This window comes from Mixophyes fleayi, chromosome 2, assembly GCF_038048845.1.
Source record: "Mixophyes fleayi isolate aMixFle1 chromosome 2, aMixFle1.hap1, whole genome shotgun sequence".
Classification (NCBI taxonomy): domain Eukaryota; kingdom Metazoa; phylum Chordata; class Amphibia; order Anura; family Limnodynastidae; genus Mixophyes; species Mixophyes fleayi.
Window position 1 is genome coordinate 318,741,652 of NC_134403.1, and position 19,725 is coordinate 318,761,376.

Below are 19,725 nucleotides of genomic sequence, written 5' to 3' on the forward strand. Positions count from 1 at the left end.
AGTTTAATGGCACTGGAGCATGAGTAGGGGAAAGATGGGGATATTTCTTAATAGATAATTGTTTATTTTTGAAAAATTTTTACCCAAATGCGTGCACATGTACCTTGTCCAGCCCTCTCCTGCAGCTCTGTATTTAGAGATCACTATGCTAGATGGCATGTCAGCTATTGCAGTTAAAAAACTATCTCCTATTGAGGAGCAGGGAGACCCAGTTTGTCTTCGCTCTCTCTATAATACAACCTGCTTCTGCATTGGGGGCACATATTGGATATTGTGTTTTACTAATTGCATGTCCATAAATTGATTACATTTATTGCCGGACACATCACTGAAACAAGAGCCTGTCAGTGACAGTCCCATTCTAGCTGGAGAGTGATAAGATTGATGCACAGGACTTATGGGTATATACACCCACTAATCTGTGGGTTTAAAAAAAGTGGAGACGTTAGCAACCGATTCTAGCTATCATTCATTTAGTGCAGCCTACAAAATGACAGACTCTGATTGGTTGCCTATAGGCAACATCACCACTTTTTCAAACCTGCAGTTTAATAAATATACCCCTTAGACTTCATCCTGTTGCGCTTCTGGTGCTCACCTCTAAAGCTGGCCACAAAAGTGTGGCACTTGGGGCGAGTGGCCGGATCACATAAGGCCCTCAGTGTGGTTAGCAGATGATTGCACATAAAGGCATATAGTGATCATCTACCGACCAGATTTTCAAGAATGACAAATTATTAGTTCTGAACCCATTTACATGCTGACTGAAGTCCAGAAGTTTATACACTGCTAAACAAATGATGGAGGGAATGTACTAAGCACCAAGGAGCATACTGACACGCTTAGACATACCTGCTGGTGAACTTCCTGCAATACCGTGAAGTTGCTGAAGAGGATTCTAAGAGCATCACCAAGATGTTGCTGGACCATCTCTCTCCCTATCCTCAGGCAGATCAGTGACAGAAGACTACTGCACTTTACACAAAGAGCTACCCGAGCTTGGGGACCATTTGGAAACCTGTTAGAGAAAGTTAATCAGTCTAAGGTTGGGTTATGCAGATCTCAGCTACTCAATTAGTGCAGCTCTTGAGACAAAACAAAATAATCATTACTTAGCGAGGCCTGATCACTGGATACCTCCATGCAAAATATAAAAAGCTAAGACACAAACTGTAGTAACACAAAGAGCGATCAGTGCTTCTACTAATGGAACAATTATTTGCAGTAATTATGTATTCAGCAGTCATTTATATTTCACCAATTTTAAATTAAATACAATAATATCCTAATACTCTGAAGTTCTAATCCAAAACAGGTGAGATTTCATTCACACGATCCTGCCTCCTCCTTCTCCATTATACTCTGTATGTTTTTCCTATTGCATACTCAAATTCCAGAATAAGACAGGGACTTCTAAGAGTTATCCCAAATTTTACCCAAGGAAAATAAAACACTTTAGATAACATTCTGTCAAAGCAATTGGTTACACTTTTATAGTTTTATGCTGGCAATGTAATCTAGAATATCCAATAAACTATTTTTCACATATTAAATTAATAGCGTGTAATGAAACCATACAACAAATAAAACATTACCTCCCATTTAGTGACTATGCAAAAAGTTTACGAATCATTTACTGCCACTGACCCACTAAAAGTCCATTCTCTTACCTAGGATCATCATTTTTCTTTTCACTTGTCTTCATCTACTCCCACCCCCCTTCTGTGCCCGGTTCCCTTAATACCCTCAAATGAACATCGCTCTCTCCATGCTACGCTCCTCTCCATGCCAACATACACCCTCTCTTCATCCTCTCTCTCTCCTCCACTTCTTCATATTCTTAAATGGTCATTAGCATATTTACCTCACCATTGAACCCTCAGTGCCAACAGAGAGCAACAACAGACTCTAGAACAGCACCCTATAACAGTAAGACTTGCTACCTTCCACTACTCATGTTCTCGCATCCCTGAGCAGTCTACACCAATAAACGTCTTACTTTTACATTGCTCCATCTATTGACCTTGGCTCTTGCACAATACTACCCCGACTATCTAACACAGTCCAGGAAGCCACGGCTACGGGCAGCTAAGAGGGGACTGTTGTGTCTGATGAATATGAGGTTATGAGCATAGGAAACAAGTCTAACAGTGGAGATAGGTATCTATATAGGGTAAATGGTAGAAGAAGGGGGCCTAAGTCTTTAAATAAGCCAATCTAATGTGATCTAAACCCGCTACTGGCACTGGCCTTCATCATAATCATTATATCCCTTATCAACCTTTTTATTCAGTATTATCATCTTTACCCCCTTCTACATAGACTGTTTGCCAAACACTCATGTATTATACTCATCTATATACCAGAATTTTATCTTACCCTTCCTCAGCCTGCGTACCCTATGCTCTGGTCGATGTACATTAGTTGTCCCTAGGTTGGTTAAATCTCCATATGCATCATTTCAACCATGATCATTGGCAATAAACATCAATGATAAACGTCAATTTTGATAGCAGCCAATGAACCTACTAGTATGTTTTTGGAGTGTGGGAGGAAACCGGAGCACACGGAGGAAACCCACGCAAACACAGGGAGAACATACAAACTCCACACAGATAAGGTCATGGTCAGGAATTGAACTCATTACCCCAGTGGAGTGAGGCAGAAGTGCTAACCACTAAGCTGCCCATATACCAACATTGTATTTAGATGAACATTGCCAAAGTACCCAGACATGGTCTTCCATTGTCTAACTTGCATTACGTTAAGCTAAATGTAATGTTACTAATGAGGGACTTTTCTACATTGTAATAGGAGAGCATCATGTTTTCTATGTATTATACTTCTTCCATTGCAGTAGTCTGCGGGTAAACTGTGACCAAGATGATGAGTCATTTAGCAGAGCGTGGAAGGAAATCAGTCCTGCACAAGGAAACAAATTAGCACTTCTCTGGGTGTGTATGTACATGTTTAAATGCACTAACTCTGAGATTCTCACAGGTAAATATAACAAGTATCACTATATGCAAAAACTATGGCGCTGTCTTGCAGTATAGGAGAGGTACGAATCCTGGAACAGTCTAACTAAAACCCACTGGTAGGCAGAGCATGCTGGCTGTCACAGACAGCCTGGAGGTTATTTGTTTACTGCTGGTTTATAGAACCACCCAAAACATGTGTGTACATTAGATTTTACAATTGTGGTAAGGAGGGTGTAAGCTTTGTCAGTTTAGTATAGATAAAATTTTACACAAAATCTACCATGAACATTTGGTATATTTATATGCTAAAACATAGTCTTCAAAAGGTTATCTACTGTATTTATGACCAATTTGCAAACAGTCACGACTGTTTGGAGTAAATGTCCCCTATAAGGTGCAGCTGTGGTTCTGTTCTGTGCAGCTTTTCTGCTTAAATCTAAACTGCTTGACATTATTTATAGAGCTGCAAATGTGTGTAGCATTTATCTCTGAATATCTCTTAGTATTGTGTATAGTTTAGCCTCAGCCAGTGTAACTGCATTAAGTGCTAGGTTCTAAACCTGTGCTAAATGTACTCCAAGGGGTACTTTAGTCTGCTACATATAACTCACAATAATATTATGTTCATTATTAAAGAATAAAACATGCAAAATTAAATTAGAAGGGACATTTTTACAACATTTAAATACATTATGGGTAGGCTTGATAAAGTACATTATGGGGAACTTACGATAAAAGGAGCCCATTTTAGGGTGTACATTGACCATCATGCAGGACAAAAGGTTGACAAACCCTGCAGAAATGGTTCACCTGAATATCACTAAAGCGACATTGTGATCCTGCCAAATTGGACGAGATCTGGTTATTCTGACATTTCACGTCACTGGGGCCTGTTAGTTTGTTTGGTTAAACTCCCCCTTATCTGCGATTGGCATTTGTAGAGACATAGTGGATATGCACTTGTGCAGTGTTTACAGACAAAATGGACATGACATTTCATTTTGCATTATTGGTTACGGGGCACTAAACAGTGTATGTATGTATGTATATATAGGGCTGTGGAAGGAGTGTTCATTGTGCAGTGTGACCGATGTCAAAAAAGTCGCCCGGTGACCAGGGAGTTGGTCTCCTAGCATCAGGGTCACAAGAAAGGGTGTGGAATTTTGTGTTGAGCTACTTTGCCATCCTGACAATAAAAGCAAAATAAAAGTTCCTGTGTGCATCATCAGAAGGGTGTCCTTGTCACAATATATAAATATGTATTGCACAGTTGTGGCTGAGACATACTTAAGGGAAAAAAAAAAGAAGATCTTCATCTCTATCTATTTTTTTTCCTTTTAGTATGTCTCAGCCATAAATATGCAATGTTTGGGGCAGCACTGTGGGTTAGTGGCTAGCACTTCTGCCTGACAGCACTGGGGTCATGAGTTTGATTCCCGACCATGTCCTTATCTGTGTGGAGTTTGTATGTTCTCCTCGTGTTTGCGTGGGTTTCCTCCGGGTGCTCCTGTTTCCCTCCACATTCCAAAAACATACTAGCAAGTTAATTGGCTGCTATCAAATAGTCCCTAGTCTCTGTCGGTGTGTGTGCGCATGTTAGGGAATTTAGACTGTAAGCTCCAATGGGGCAGGGACTTATGTGAGTGAGGAATTAGTGGCGCTATATAAATATCTGATGAAGATGATGTTTTCCGTGTGCAAATTCAAGATTATTCCTCGTTTTACAGTAACTTTAGTATACCAGGATCACAATTCCTGTGAAGTGAACAAAGTGCAAGTTATCTGAAAACCAAGGATTACACAGATGCATGCATTACCCAACAGTGGTGGAGGTCAGGAAAGTCAACACTGGTAGCAGAACATCCTGGTTGATTTTGGGTAGAATGTCCATGAGGGTGGTGTCTGAAAGGTAAACGATGATCTTCTGCGTAAGGGTTACAGCAGCGAGGAGACCAGCTTCTTTGCGGCTGTTTAGTCTGCACCCACTGCTAGGGGCCACCTGCATGTAAACAATTAAATAAATCATCTGACTAAATCCCTGAATGACACCATCACTGAGTACCTGTACTTTTCTCTTGGTTAAAGTGTACATAGAATTCAGAGAGCATTATAAATCGGACAGATAAAACTCAAAATAAAAGAGGGTAAATAAATAAGAAAAACACAGTGAATCATAAAGGAACAAAGAGTACAAACAAGTGCGGGAAATGAAAAAAATACAAGTTCACATTAGGACTGAATTCCGTTCTGATAAATCGGCCAAACACTGCAAGCTGGGAGACAGGAATGTCTATTTCCTGCTTCCTTGCTGGCTCCACACGCCTGGCTGTCCCTTTTATCAGTTCTGGAAATGGGGATAAATATAAATGACAACTGCATTTAAAAAAAAAAAATGACTTTACACTATATGTCCGTTTCAAAAAACAACAAATACCACTGCTAATCTACAGTGATAAGCAGCTATAAATATCGAGAAAATAGAGGAAACGCCGCGTCTCAGTGTTGTAGCTAGATTCTACCTTCATGCACAGACTTAACTATAAGTTGTCTGCACTGTCTTCTGGAATCAGTACGTTATACAAAGTCTTATCTTGGGTAACATAGATGCACAAAGTCTTTAGATATGCAAAGTAGGAATTGGATTTGGCTTGGCATTTGTAAAAGTACTCTGTGTGTGGAAGAATCCAAAAATATCGATTTAACATAGGACTTAAGATGGCTACATATGAACTTGGGGTCCAATTAGTGGGACATGGATCTGTTTGAATTGCTGCTCATTATTCCTACACATGAGTATCTCTGACGTTTGATGCAATGAGTGCCAACAGACCAACATGTTACAAACATTCAGACCGCTGATCCCTATGTGAAATTGCATGAGGTAGTCACACAAACTACCCTGCTACCCAAAGAACTTTAGTACACAGAAATATTTTGGATTAATGCATAGTGTTTTTTATTGTGCAAACCTAATAACCACTATGCCACAGCATTTCTGCAAAGCATGATAAGGCAATATCACACTATGCGTGCACTTTGGGGTATCAGAGATGATGAGGGTTAGTAGCAGTGTACAAGGAAATATTCACATGGGCCCTAAGATAAGTCCAAGTCACTAGAAGTTCCCCACATCTATGATGATAAACAAGTAGAGTGTGTCTTGCAGAAAAGAGATAAAATGGATATTCAGCTCTCCTGCTCCCATTTTATCGTTTTTGACCACTAGGTATTGATGCAAACAAAAGAAGTCCAAAGATCTGTATCCAAGGCTCATACTTTGCCCGTGTCTTGTGAGTAGCCGGACAATGGGGGGCAACAAGTTGGGGACTACTGCTTATTTTATTGGATATTAAGTGAACTTTTTACTTCTTGCCATTTGTAAACCGATTATACATTGCCCAAAATCTCTATAGTATGACACTATTGCACATTTTTCTTCTCTTTTCTATGTAATTATGACCCTATCGAGTGGCTTGTTCAATGGAGACGTATGGTTGCAGATACCGAAGAAAAAGGATCACGCTGAAATATAAGTATTTTTTCAGGCAATAGTAATTGCGCTTAAAGGTGTTTCATATTTCATTTGGTAACTATGTCCTCCGCCTGAAAGGTCTGGCAAACTAATAATGCTTTGTGGCCCACTGACTAATGTGTCACCTGAGAAAATGGATCTTTAAAAATAATATAAAAAAATAAAAATAAAAATTATATATATATATTTATATTTATTTTATTAGGCTTTAAAGTTTCTGTTTTAAAATGAGTATGGCAATGCCAATACCAGGCAAACTGGCACTCACGGGTCTTCTTAAAGTAACCGCTTAGACTCAGCAGCATGCATCAGTAATATTACATGATGTCAAATTCTGCAGAGACTAAGCATGTACTTACAGAAGACCTGTGAGTGTCAATTTGCTGGTTTTATATGTATTTTTTGATGCAATTGTCAATAATTACATTGAGCACCAGAGCATTGAGATTTGTTTGTGAAGTGTCAATCTGATGCATCTTTTTTACATAACAATTAATGATGGAAATGTACTGTCTGATCATTCCACTCCGCCAGCGTAAGTTTCCATGCAACTGATTAAGCTTGATCCAACCCTTTATTGCTCAGCCTGAGCAGGCAGATTGCCGTGGACCCTGTAAGTATGTGCAGCATATGATCACATAAACAAGCCAACAATTCCTCTGCCAAACAGATTTTTGGCATCCCTGCAAATGATCTGATTGATTTTGAAGGATCATTCTCGGGCATGCCAATTACTAGGAGGGCACATGAACGGATATTGGTACGTGCTGCCTGATTAATGCTTCTTGGGGCACACTCCAGCATTTCCTCCTACTTATTTTAATCATTGTGCCACTGGCATTTAGTCAACAATATACACGGTTTTGTATGCGAGAGAGATCTTGGATTTAGGCGGTAAACAGGACTTACCAGGTAGCTGATGTAAGGCAGATACTGATAGGTTAGAAAAGGTTCTCCGTAGAGATGTGCCATATGCATCAGACAATCCAGCACAGGCTTGGACACCTGATCGCCACACACTGGTCTCTTAACATTCAGAGGGCTATTCTCATCCACTGTAGATAGAAACTGATGTCTCTGATGACCTGGGTAAAATAAGAATCAAGTTGTATGTAGAAACATAGACAGACACATCACTACTCTGTGCTGTAGCTTATTGTATTGGCTACACAATGGCTTAGCCCCATTCCTTAAGACAAGAGACAAACAATTACCAACATAACAGGACACCAGCAACCTCAGCAGATTCCTTGCAATACAGCGGGAGGTCACAGTTGGACCTAGCTTGGCTGACAGCCACCTCACCATCTTACAGGCAGTATCTGTAAAATAAACACGCAACCTGATAAACACACAATAGACTGAACATTAGCCTTAGATCTTAATAAAGCAAAGAACAAAAGGATTGAAAAGTGTTCTTAATACAAATCATGCAATAAATGCAATCAAAGAAATCTGTTTAAATGTCCAATAGACCTAAAATAAAAACTGATCCCATATATAAAAAAAAAAGCATCTCGTAACATCCACAAATATATATGTAAAAGCGCTCATACTAGAACAAAAAAAACTTTAAAATGACATGTAAACATATTTCAATTAATATTGTTTAACTGATAAGATTATTTGCATAGTTATTTATTTTTCAGCCTCTTTAAGACTGAAAGACAACCACTGCTTGACGTCAGCACTAAGATTTAACTGTTTGCAGAGAGCAGCAACATTGCTGCAAAAGAAACAAAGCCCTTGACCATTGATCTCAATGTGCATGACTTGCGCTGACTGCAAAACTAGAGGCAATGGGTACAGGGCCTAAAGGTGCACTTCCAGTGAGTCGTAGGATCGCTGCGCCTTTGTAATTAAAGAAGGGTAACTGAAAAGGGTTGTGGCCACATGGACCAACTGCCTTCCGCAGCTTCACATCCTTGGCTTTAGGACAGGACTATGAAGCAAACAACCCAATCACCAGGAACAATAACTGCATGGGGCCACCACCAAAACTCCAACGAGGGCACCGGTAGTTTGGTAATTTTACAAACTACTACTTTATACAGCTTTAAGTCAATGCTGCATTTTCCAACTCACAAATAGATATATTAAAGCAGTTTGTAACTGATCAGCAGAATATGTAAAAACGAATACATTTCAAATCATTTCAGTTGGGAGAGGGTTTACTTAATGAATGTGGAGTTTCAGTTTAAAGTATACTTTTATACCTTACATAGAAACTGTACAGGCTGTAGTAAAATAAAGTATGATGGGTGATAGCCAGCAATACTAGTTGTTACCCTTCTTGTAAACATTGTATGTGTTTACCAAGTGCTCGGCCCAGCCTAACAAGGCTTTCCTGGTGGTTCTCCAGCCCACAGGCAGAGTATAGGACGTTTTAAGGTCTGGGATAAACAGGGCAGGTAGGTTTGGCTTCAATAGAATGTTTCCATAAATCAGGGACAAACCAAAGTAATGGGCTGGTAGAAATTAATATCTATCACCCACTTAGCAATTATACATTAAAATGGTATTCTGTGAAATCCACATTACCTTTATACAAAGGTAGAAATGTAAACTATAGCAATTAAAGTGTACTTTTGTAAGATTTATTTGTGAAGAGCATTCTGGCTTTTTATTCAGTGGAAGGTTCACTTTAATATGCCTGGCATAGCATCTACATATCCAGCTATTGTTTACCATTATCAGTCATTCCAGACTCACCGGCTGACTGCAAAGTCCTCCAGAATACAAATATGAAGTCAGGTGTACAACGAAATAAATCTGTCCTTATGGGGGTATAATTTTTTTTCCTATTATTTTAGCTTCCAATAAGCTCCTAAAGCATTTACAGACAAATATATATTCTATTCAGCCAATCGTTCCAATGTCACAAAATAGTCCCCATTTCCAAACAATCGGTGTGGCTTGGGTGTATCATGGATGTGCTCTTAATTATCCCGATTTCAGCACTAGCACAATACAATGATGCAAAAATTTATGCACTTGTGTCCACTTTAGTGATGTAACCAGCAAGTGCTAGCTGTGTTTAGAAAGTTGAATCAAACATTTGTTATTATAGATGGAGTCAGAAAAAATAAAATAAAAAAAAAAAAAGAATGGATGGATGAGAAACGTTCTCTGTAATTTTTAATTTTGTTAAATCTTCTACTATTAAATGTCATAATTGTTTCTTAGTGGGAGCTCTCGAGAAACATATACATACATGCACACATATAAATACACATACACACATATCCAAAGTATTCTATGCGGATTCACTCAAAGGTCCAAATTAGACATTTTTATCAAAATAGATTAGAATGAGACATTCATTTGTTTTGGATGAGGTTACAACAATAATTGTGTAATTAAATGCTATAAAATACAAGTAAAAAAAATAATAAAAAATAAATAAATATATATATATATATATATATATATATATATATATATATATATATATATCAGCCAATAACTTATATCACAACACGTTGGATGTGATAATTTGATAACAGTGAGAGGTGGGAAACTGCTATATTTCATATTTCACCATTTGGGTGAATATGTTTTTAATACAAAACAGAGAAAATTATAGAGAACAAGTTTCATCCCTTTCTCCAGCTCCCTTTTCTGGTCATTATGGGTTTCAGCTAAATTTTCCTATACAACAGCTTTAAAAAAAATATACTAACTGGCAATTACAGCCGCACTTACCACGGTACTGGTCATGTGGGCACACTGCAGTTCCCAACAACTACACAATTATAAGACAATTAAGCTGGGTCAGGTCACTAATAAAAAAAAGTGAGGAAGAATTAATCAACTCTAGTTTATATCCCTTTTGTTATTCAGGATTAAAATGGATATTTTTCTAAAAACATAAAGGAATAGTCAGTGTCTTACCTATTAAGATCTTTTGTTCTTTTTCCTCAGTTTGATTATTTAAATCAGGCTCGTCTTCATCCAGTTCTCCGTTATCATTGGCGAGAACCGTGTCAGCAGAAGCATCGGTGGTGACAGAAAGAGTTAGTTCGGAGAGTCCCGGGGAAGAATCCCGCTCTTCCTCTTCTTCAGATTCCTCACTCTGCTTTAAATCCTGGCTACTGTCCCCAGACTTCATGCTGCCCTTTTCCCTAGGGGAATCACTATCTGTGACTTTCTCATCCCCTAGAGAAACTTCACTTGCGCTGCTTTTGTCACTTAACCTACCAAGGCTGAGAGACTCTGGCTCTTGTGGTTGAAGAGGATCACTGACATAAAGGCCACCTTGAAAATCCTCATTTTCAGCCAGGTAAACCTGATCATGGAAGCTAACCCCCGAAGTATAGTCCAAGAGTTCATGGGTAGAGGCACTGTGATCTACACTTTTCGGTCTACCTTCACCAAACTCACACGAGACTGGGCTTTCCCCACCACTTTCCTCGTCCTCAGCAGCTCCTGTCAGCAGCTTCCCTTCATCACCAGAACTCTCCACTCCAACAAGGATTTGAACAACATGATTAAGTAACTGAGAAAGAAATGCTTGCAAGCCTAAACGTACTATTAACTGGGCCACAAAACAATCTGTATAGAGGTAAAATCTTCCATGAAGATATGAAGGGTTTTCATATGCACCAATAAGTGGCTTTAATAAATACTTATTTGCATTTTTAGGTCCTAGAGCTTTGGCAACAGGCTCAAAAAGATACCAGGCTGCATACACAGCTGTGCTTTCTTCTGTCATTAACGACAGGACAAATGGAAGGATGATCTCTAATCCTTCAGGGGTGATGTCGCAAAGAATACCATCTATTTGCTGCCACAACTGAAACACAAGCTCACGTCCTTGGCCGTCATCTTCTGTTCTTCGCGACTGGTAAGTTAAGATAAATTTATGCAGATTTGGAAAGTACTTAGGGAAAGGAATGGTGGAGCAAAAAGGACTGAGAAGCTGTGAGGGACAGGGTGGAGGAAGACCATTCGAAATATGTGGAAATTCAAACAATTTGACCTGTTCCTCAATGTCCACACAACTGAAAAGCACATCATCTGGGGTGTTCAGCTGCAACAAGGATTCTAGCATCTGCAAGAGTGGAGTTGGAATCTCTTTAACATGGTGTCTACTGAGATTACGAACTAAAACATAGCGTTCCATCAGGGAAGCTTTGGGTGCTGTGGTGTGAATTCTCGGTGCAAAAACAATCTCTGCCAACATCACACCCAGAGCCTGGATATCTCTCTCAAACAAATCCAGAAGACTTAGCGGAAGCATTTTTTCAGCATCTTTCACAGGAAGAATGGTGCTATGCAAGCCTTGAACCAAAAAGTTATCAAGTTTTTCTAGTTCTTCCAAAGCCTGAATAGGGTTAAAATCTTCAGGAAGTGATAGTTTACCACCAATTTCATCTGATATACTCTTAGATTGTCTGTACGACTTAATAGGTGGTGCTCTGTTTTCACCAGAGAAGTTACCAGCACTAGTAATTTGGAGGGATGGTATAGTGGATGGATCACTGCTCTTAACTGTATTTCCTAAGGCATCCAGAGCCTCAGTCCCTTGTTCCAAATCATCATCTGCAGTGCATGGTTTATCACTGGTCCAAAGGCCTTCACAAGAAGTGCCCTCTAGTACAAGGCCATTGACACCGTGTTTGTCCTCACATGCAGTCACTTCGACAATATTATGTCTAGATGGAACTATTGTAGGAGCTTCATACAGAGAATAGCCAGTGCCCACAAGACGTTTTGGATGAGGTTGATCAAACAACTGCACAACTCCATAGCATGTCAAGTTAGTATGATTATCCACCAGATGAAGACAGACATTTTTTTCTTTGACTGCATTTTTTCCTGTCAGTTTGTACCCAAAAGTGAGATCAATCCAGTGATGAAGATCCTGAGAAACATCTCTGCTTTCTAGGAGTGCTCGGTGAACGTGTATGAAATCTTCGTAAGAGCTGCACCAAGATGGAATGTCAAGATCTAGCATGTCTGGATGGATAGATTTAAAGATGGTGGCATCTGTGTAAAACTCTGGAATACACTCATCTGGCGTCCATCCCTGCATACGCTCCATGCTTGCGGGGTATTCATTTGGTTCCCACTGAGAACGTACATGATTGCACAGCACAGCTTTTGGTGTCCTCCTAGCCTTATATACATAGTACGTGATGTCAGATAGTACATCAGAGATGTGATGAGGAACATGTAGCTGGTCTGAACTGCTTCCTCCTGCTACAAAAGCCTGTTTTGTCATCTCATATGTGAATTCCAGTTGTTTGTCTCCTTTGTTTAGACGGAATTTTGATCTTTTTAGGTCTCTAAACTTGCCATTCTTGGTAGTAAAATCAACAACCCAGGGTAACACTGGATGGTAATTTGGATCTCCTTCCCTTCTACCAGCCAGTTTGTTCAGATACATAAGGTAGTCAAAGTTGTTAATTTTTCCATGAATCCAGTCTATAACTATCTCTTTCAGCTCACTGTTGCAAGAAGTACATAAACCACTTGATTTTACTTTCTCTGTGATTTCTAGTGAATCGTTTCTATTGCACAATGCACTGGTAAATGGCCTTTCATAATCATTAAAGTTTGGCTTCAATTGACTGCAAAGTTTCTCATCAACAGCTATATTGCACAAGGAAATATCTCCACTTGACAGGCCTGCCTGGTGGCAAGCATTCATGGCCTGGAGTACATTATACATAATAAAGAGGACTTTGGCATGGCTATTTGCAAGTTTTGCTGGGCTAAACGTGACAGCATCATATAAGGAATACTGCACATAAGGTAATATAATATACAACATGCCAGAAGATTCTAACAAAGCTTCAGCTGGAACAATATTAGGACAGGAAGGAGCCCCAACAACAAAACTTGTATTCTCTTTAGAAGGAGATAGACTTGTGGTTGGCTTATTTATGAAAATGAAGGAACCACCATAGACTTTTTGGAGAGACAACTTCAGAGCATCCAAGGCCTGCATGCTTGGCACTTTAGTTAAACTTTCGTAGGGGTGTACATAAGTCTTGTGAGCTTTGTTCCACATGTTCTTATAGTTCTGCTGAGTAACAGTGCGCATAAATCTAACCAATGACTCAGAATCACCATTCTGCTCTTGCAGAAAAACATTATTTAACGTCACAGTGTAGGCCAGCCTACTTTTCCTCAGACCATGAATCTCTACCCTTGTCCATCCAACTGGTAACTTCTGCACTGATCGCTGCAAAAAAGTCTGTATTTCCACACTGCTGAATCCTTCCAGCTTTGGGCATTGCATTGGAACAGCTCTGCGCTCTTTCAGGTTCAAAAGCCATTTTTGAGACACAAGGGCAATCACATGACTGCCCACCTCAGAAACAGCAAGCTGATTTTGGTCAACGTTAAGTTCTTTCCTAACAGAATTGGTCAACCACTCCATTATTGGCAAGGGCAATGGATTACATTAGGTGATAGAGTTGTCACATATTAGTATTTTCACACTACAAAATAAAAAGAGATGTATTTATATACTATGAACAAAAAAAAAAAAAGTGCTTTATTCACTCACAAGGATTAACATCAAACATGTGAAACAGATTTGAAATCACATTGGAATTTCTGACAAAGCAGACATTTCCTGTACGCTAAAATGCATGTGAAGAAGATACCAAATATGCAGACTGCACAGTAAGCACTGTCCTCAACATCACAGCAAACTTACAAATAATAAAACAAACAAAAAAAAAAAAAGTGACAAAGGATCACGCTCCCAACCATGATCGACACTTGCAGTTAGTGACACAAATATCTTTAGCATGTTACATTTTGTGTAGTCATGTCATAAGATATATGAAAAGCAGTCGGCTGATCACGAAATCCTTGGTGACTTTAAATACACTTATTTAATTATAGTGAGTATATCCATACAGAATGCTACAAGTGGGCTCATCTTCCTCTCTTGCTACACCTCTTCCATTACTCCTCTGCGTAAATCCCTTCATTGGCGCCCTATCGGTTTCACAATTCAGTTCAAGCTCCTGACCCTCACTTACAAAGCCCTTACCCACACTTATCCCCCTTACATCTCTGACCTTGTCTCGAGGTACATACCTACCCGGCCACTCCGCTCTGCCTCTGACCTACATCTCAATTCACCTCCTCCCATGTTCGCCTCCAAGAATTCTGCCCCCATTCTTTGAAACGCTCTACCTTGTCTCACTCGACTCTCCCCAAACCTTCAGTCCTTCAAACACAATCAAAACATCTTTTCAAGCTCACTTATCCTACCACCTCCTAACCATTCTATCCATCACCTCCTTTCTTCGCCTGCCTATTGTCTCTCACCGCCCCTCCCTCTAAAATGTAAGCTCCCGCAGGCAGGGTCCTCTATACCTATTGTCCCATATCTGTCCACTGTCTGACTCCATTGTACATCCTGTCATGTATTTTGCTGCACTCCGTGAGAGTCCCCATAGCATTACTCACATTCATCTGTGCTATTTATGTGTATTACCTCAACTGTTTGTTACCTGCCTCTGTATTCCATAGTGCCGGCACTACGGAATCTGTGGCGTCTTATAAATAATAATAATGTTCCCATCATCATCTCTGGATTTCTAAACTCAAATAAAAATACACAAATTGTTGAAAATGAAATTGTTCCACTGACGTATCTCTCTCTCTCATATTCATAAAATATATATATATATATATATTATTGTCAGAATTGAGGCAAATCTTAAAGCACAGGTGAACTTACACTGGAAGTCCGATAATTTAAAGGTTGCCTGCTTATGGGATATCTTGAATGCAGAAATCACTTTTCGTGTCAATTGTGTTCTATAACAAAGAGACTATAATGGTATGAAAGATGTCCAAATAAAGTGACTTACATCCAAAACCTATTATACATCTACCATTGTGCTACAGTATACTGCAATTTGTCACTCCTATCAATATACAATCGATTAACTACTTACCTCCACCTGAATGAGGAAGTTCCTACTCTTAAAGGCCGTTTTCATCATGCAGGAAATATAGAAAAACGAAAGCAGACAAACAACCTTCCAGAAAACCCTCCAACTGCACTCCTCCCAGTGTAATCCCTTATGTGTCAGTGGCCGCATAAATGGTACGTTTGAGAGTAAATGCTCATATCAGACCGGCCGGAGTTTGCACACACAGAGGTATATGTTGCATCTGTAAATCCACCACGGATATATATTGTTATTAAACCAACCCCTGCAAATGTCAGTTCCATGCACAGCAGTGTATCCAGGGACAGTTCTAGTACTGTTAGGAAGCTCAGTCTGTGTCTGGGACAGAACTGACAGCTACCTGCTGAGGACTAGCGTACTGCCCTATTTGTTAACCACTTTCCCACATGTCTCTTACTCCTCTGCCGTCCGCAGTAACGGAGCTAGAAGTCAAGTGAGATTAGGGAAGTCTGGGCTCAGCCATGTTGGATCAGCTGACACAAGTCATGTGACTCCGCACGTCACCTACAAGCTGAGGATCTCCACGGGGCTAGCCTAGAGCACGGGACTTGATGAGTTGACTGAAAGCCACTATCTAATCACATGGGCTGCCATTCAGCTCCTGTTTATAATAAGGTATACCAGTTTACTGCCATGTGCAAGCAAAAGCTGGGTAAGAAGAAATACTGAACAGGCTGTTTAATATAAGAATGCATTATGTAGACTTGCACTGTCTGAGTCAAGTTTGTGTTTGCAAGGCAGTATGATTTGTTCACCTAATAACGTATTTAATAGGAAGAAGCAGAAAGCAATGATGCGCTGTAACTCATAGTCACTGGTCTAGTGTACTCAGACTATGGACCATTACCCATTGGCATAAAATAACTGAAGTACAAACCACATGTGAAAGTGCATACAAATGCTATGGGATAGCATGGGCTGTTTCCCATTAAATCAGGAAGATGACAAGCTTTGGGCTTCCATCTATACTGCAAACCAATGGCAGGATGTGGAAATTACAGTTAATAGCTACCTCCCAACTTTCCCGATTTAGGTGGGACAGTCCCGATTTGAGGGCTCTGTCCCGCCATCCCATTAGACGGGAAAGTTGGGTGATATGCCACGGTGAGTAGGTGCAGGGCCGGTGCTAGGGTCCACGGCGCCCTAGGCATTTTTAAAAAAGCGGCGCCCCCCTCCCCGCAAAAATCGCCGCCCCCCCCCCCCCCCCGCAAAAAACGCCGCCCTCCTCCCTCCTCTCCTTACCTTGTCTCACCACCGCCGCCTCTCTGCTCCGTCTCCTCCCCTCCACTCACTGACACTAGTAAGTGGAGGGGTGGAGACGGAGCAGAGAGGCTGTGCAGCGGCCGTGACAGGTATGGTCAGCGGTCGCCGCACAGTTTTAAAGTATTTCAGAATTCTGTGGCGCCCTCCAGAGCCCGGCGCCCTAGGCAAGTGCCTAACCTTGCCTAATGGGAGCGCCGGGCCTGAGTAGGTGTCTATTGTGAAGGATGATTTTTGGGGACAGGAGGGGTGTTGGGGGAGGCCTGGTGCTTAAGAGCATAGAACATAGCCCCAGGTTGTGTAATCATGCATACTGCATCATGACCACGCCTCCTAACATTACCTAGACACGCCCCCTTTCGGTGCTGTGTCCCAATTTGGATATTCGTAAAGTTGCAGGGGCGCACGGAGCATTTTTAAGGGGACGTTACCCCTCCACCCAAAAAAAAAAAAAAGAGAGCGCTGCCGCGCATGCGCAGCAGCTCCGTTTAGGCAGCACTGTACTATAGAGCAACCGCGGCGCTGTTTAAGAAGTGTCCACTGTGGTGCTGTATACAATACAGCAACGCCGCGGACGCTTCTTTGACAGCGCCGCGGCTGCTCTATAGTACAGTGCCGTTGTATAGGGCACTTTTTTAGCGGAGGGGAGGGGTTTCTGAAGACCCAGAAACCCCCCCCCCCTACGTGCGCCACTGTGTTGGGAGGTATAGTTAATGAGTGTTAATTAGAAAGGTAGTAAAGTAGTGATGCAACAATATGAATAAAGGGTTGTGATAGGGGAGGGTGAATGAATTAAGTATAATGCAATATAGATAGTAAAAAGTACAGTTTGTGCTTGTGCAACTACAAACATCAGCATACCCAGGGCCCACTGGGACCTGTAGTGCACCAGAAAAAAAAGATACTTAAAAATAAAGCACTCCCATACACACACTTTTACCCATTTATTAGTCACTAAAATCCAAGGGATTTTAAGACTCTTCAGTCTTGCAGCTTTTAATCTAATGGGATGTAAAATAATATAACATTTAAATGATGCAGACTTGGAGCCATAACGCGAATGAAAAGCCTCTCGGCTTGTTATAATTATCAAACAGTTGAGCTGTTCTGATTGGTTATAAGCAGCTGAACCCCACATGAGGGCTGGAGTTCTCCTTTCCCCACACTGCACATTCAAAATTTGCCCACTGTTCCATTGCTCACATTATCATATGTTGAAGTACATACTGTCCAGATTTTTAACTGATTTGTTGCTGTGATTTATTGCCCCCATGGACCATCCCAGCAATTCCTTGAATATTCCTCTGGCTGGATCTCTCATTACTTATTCTCTGACATCACCACAATCTTCTTGGGTGATTTCAAAATGCCAATTAATTATCCACATTCTATTTGTGCCCACATACTACTTTCACTAACCTCCTCTCGGCCTCTCCCAGTAGTCCGACTCTTCTACTCATTGTGCTGGCTCTGCCTTGATCTTGTTTTCTCCCAACTCTGTTCAGTTTCTGATTTTTTAGCACTCTTTTAGACCATCACCTGATCACCTGCAATCTATCTTCCAATTCAAGCCATCTCAGAAGAGCAGAAATATCAGTACTATCAATTTTTATCAACTTTTCACCTTTTTGTAACAGCTTTCTTCCCCAATGTCTACATTCTCCTGTCCTGATCTGCCAGTCTCACATCTTAATCAAAACAACAAAACCAAAAAACAGTGCTGGATGCAGAAGACACCAAACTCTCAATAATACAAACGGTTGTATATAAATAAAGGCACATTTATTAATTTAAAACATCAATAAAATAAATGCAAACAAGTACATCTATATCCTTACAGAACATAAACCAGCTGGTAGTAATCTGGATATACACCCAACACGGTGAACTCAGACCAATAATAAACAGTCATGAGAGAACTGAGATCGTTGATACTGGATCACTATATGGTCTGTGAGTGGTGGATATATGTGCCAAATCCAATCATATCATAATTCTTCATATAAATAATGAAGCACAGTGCCTGAAGGTGCTCAATGCATACGATGATAATTAGGAGAATACGGAGCTCAGTATGCCATTCCATAAAAAGTAAGCTTCAGAATATCAATGCCCCTAATAACAGATGAATCTCTGCCCAGCAGAACTCGATGTATATCACCCGGTTTCAGCAAACAATGCACATGATTACCGTAGATGAATCGATTCTATGATGTCAGTCCTGCTCCACCAAACAGGTGTGACCGTGCTCCGGGATCAGAGATAGGGCCTCAAATAATAAACAGCGGGGAATAGAATTCACAGTCCAAATCGCACTGTCTGTTGAATAGCGCAGAGGTCATGAAACTGCAGACACAGTGTAGCAATGTAACGATGGTAAAATACACACACGCTCCGTATTTTGCAAATCCGACACAGGTCTCCAATATCAGCTTGAAAGTGAGTAGTATCAGCTGGTCACGTGACCTGACGTGTTTCATCACCATTAGGGGATTTCATCAGAGGAAATTACACATCTTAATTATACCCTAGCAACACACCAGCCCTTGACCAGTGGCTCCTGCATCTCTTTATTCATACTATCAACAGTGAATTCAGGTGTGGCAAACAAAGGATACTTGCTGCTCTTAAAAACTCACCTAAAATAGAGAATCATTGGTGAAATATCGTACTGACTTCCTTAGACATACTGCTATCTACCATTCCTATATAAATGCTCTGAACACTGCCAAAAAATATACTTTCAACATCTCATCTCCACTCAGGCTTCTAACCCGATGTCACTGGGCCTGAGTTTGGAGTAGACCTCAAAGCCCTGCTCTAGATAGACTTTCTCCCAGAGAGGTGCGGAGTCTAATGGTAGAGAGGTATTCACCAGGGATGTCCGCAAGGGAATATGGACTTAGCTGCTCTCTAGCCTCAGGTTGCGGTCCTTTAAGGTGGAATAGAGCAGGGTGAGATGGAACCGTGAAGTGGAGCAGGATTGCTGGACGATAAATGCAGA

At 40.6% G+C, this 19,725-nt stretch overlaps 1 protein-coding gene across 2 annotated transcripts in view; it reads right to left on the bottom strand.

The window, feature by feature from the left end:
- The window catches only part of WDR81 (WD repeat domain 81), a 33,897-nt gene extending 17,990 nt beyond the window's left edge, over positions 1–15,907 (bottom strand). Inside the window, exons 1-7 of one of the 2 annotated variants that reach the window (XM_075196700.1) lie at positions 15,444–15,907; positions 15,224–15,303; positions 10,408–13,964; positions 7,728–7,835; positions 7,423–7,598; positions 4,799–4,980; positions 853–1,018 (exon numbers count right to left, since the gene is read on the bottom strand). In XM_075196700.1, the coding sequence (XP_075052801.1) occupies positions 853–1,018; positions 4,799–4,980; positions 7,423–7,598; positions 7,728–7,835; positions 10,408–13,903 (4,128 nt within the window). In that variant the 5' untranslated portion in view covers positions 13,904–13,964; positions 15,224–15,303; positions 15,444–15,907. The remainder of the gene's footprint in view (positions 1–852; positions 1,019–4,798; positions 4,981–7,422; positions 7,599–7,727; positions 7,836–10,407; positions 13,965–15,223; positions 15,304–15,443) is intronic. The other variant, XM_075196699.1, reaches the window with a different exon arrangement.
- Between the last annotated feature and the right edge of the window lie 3,818 nt (positions 15,908–19,725).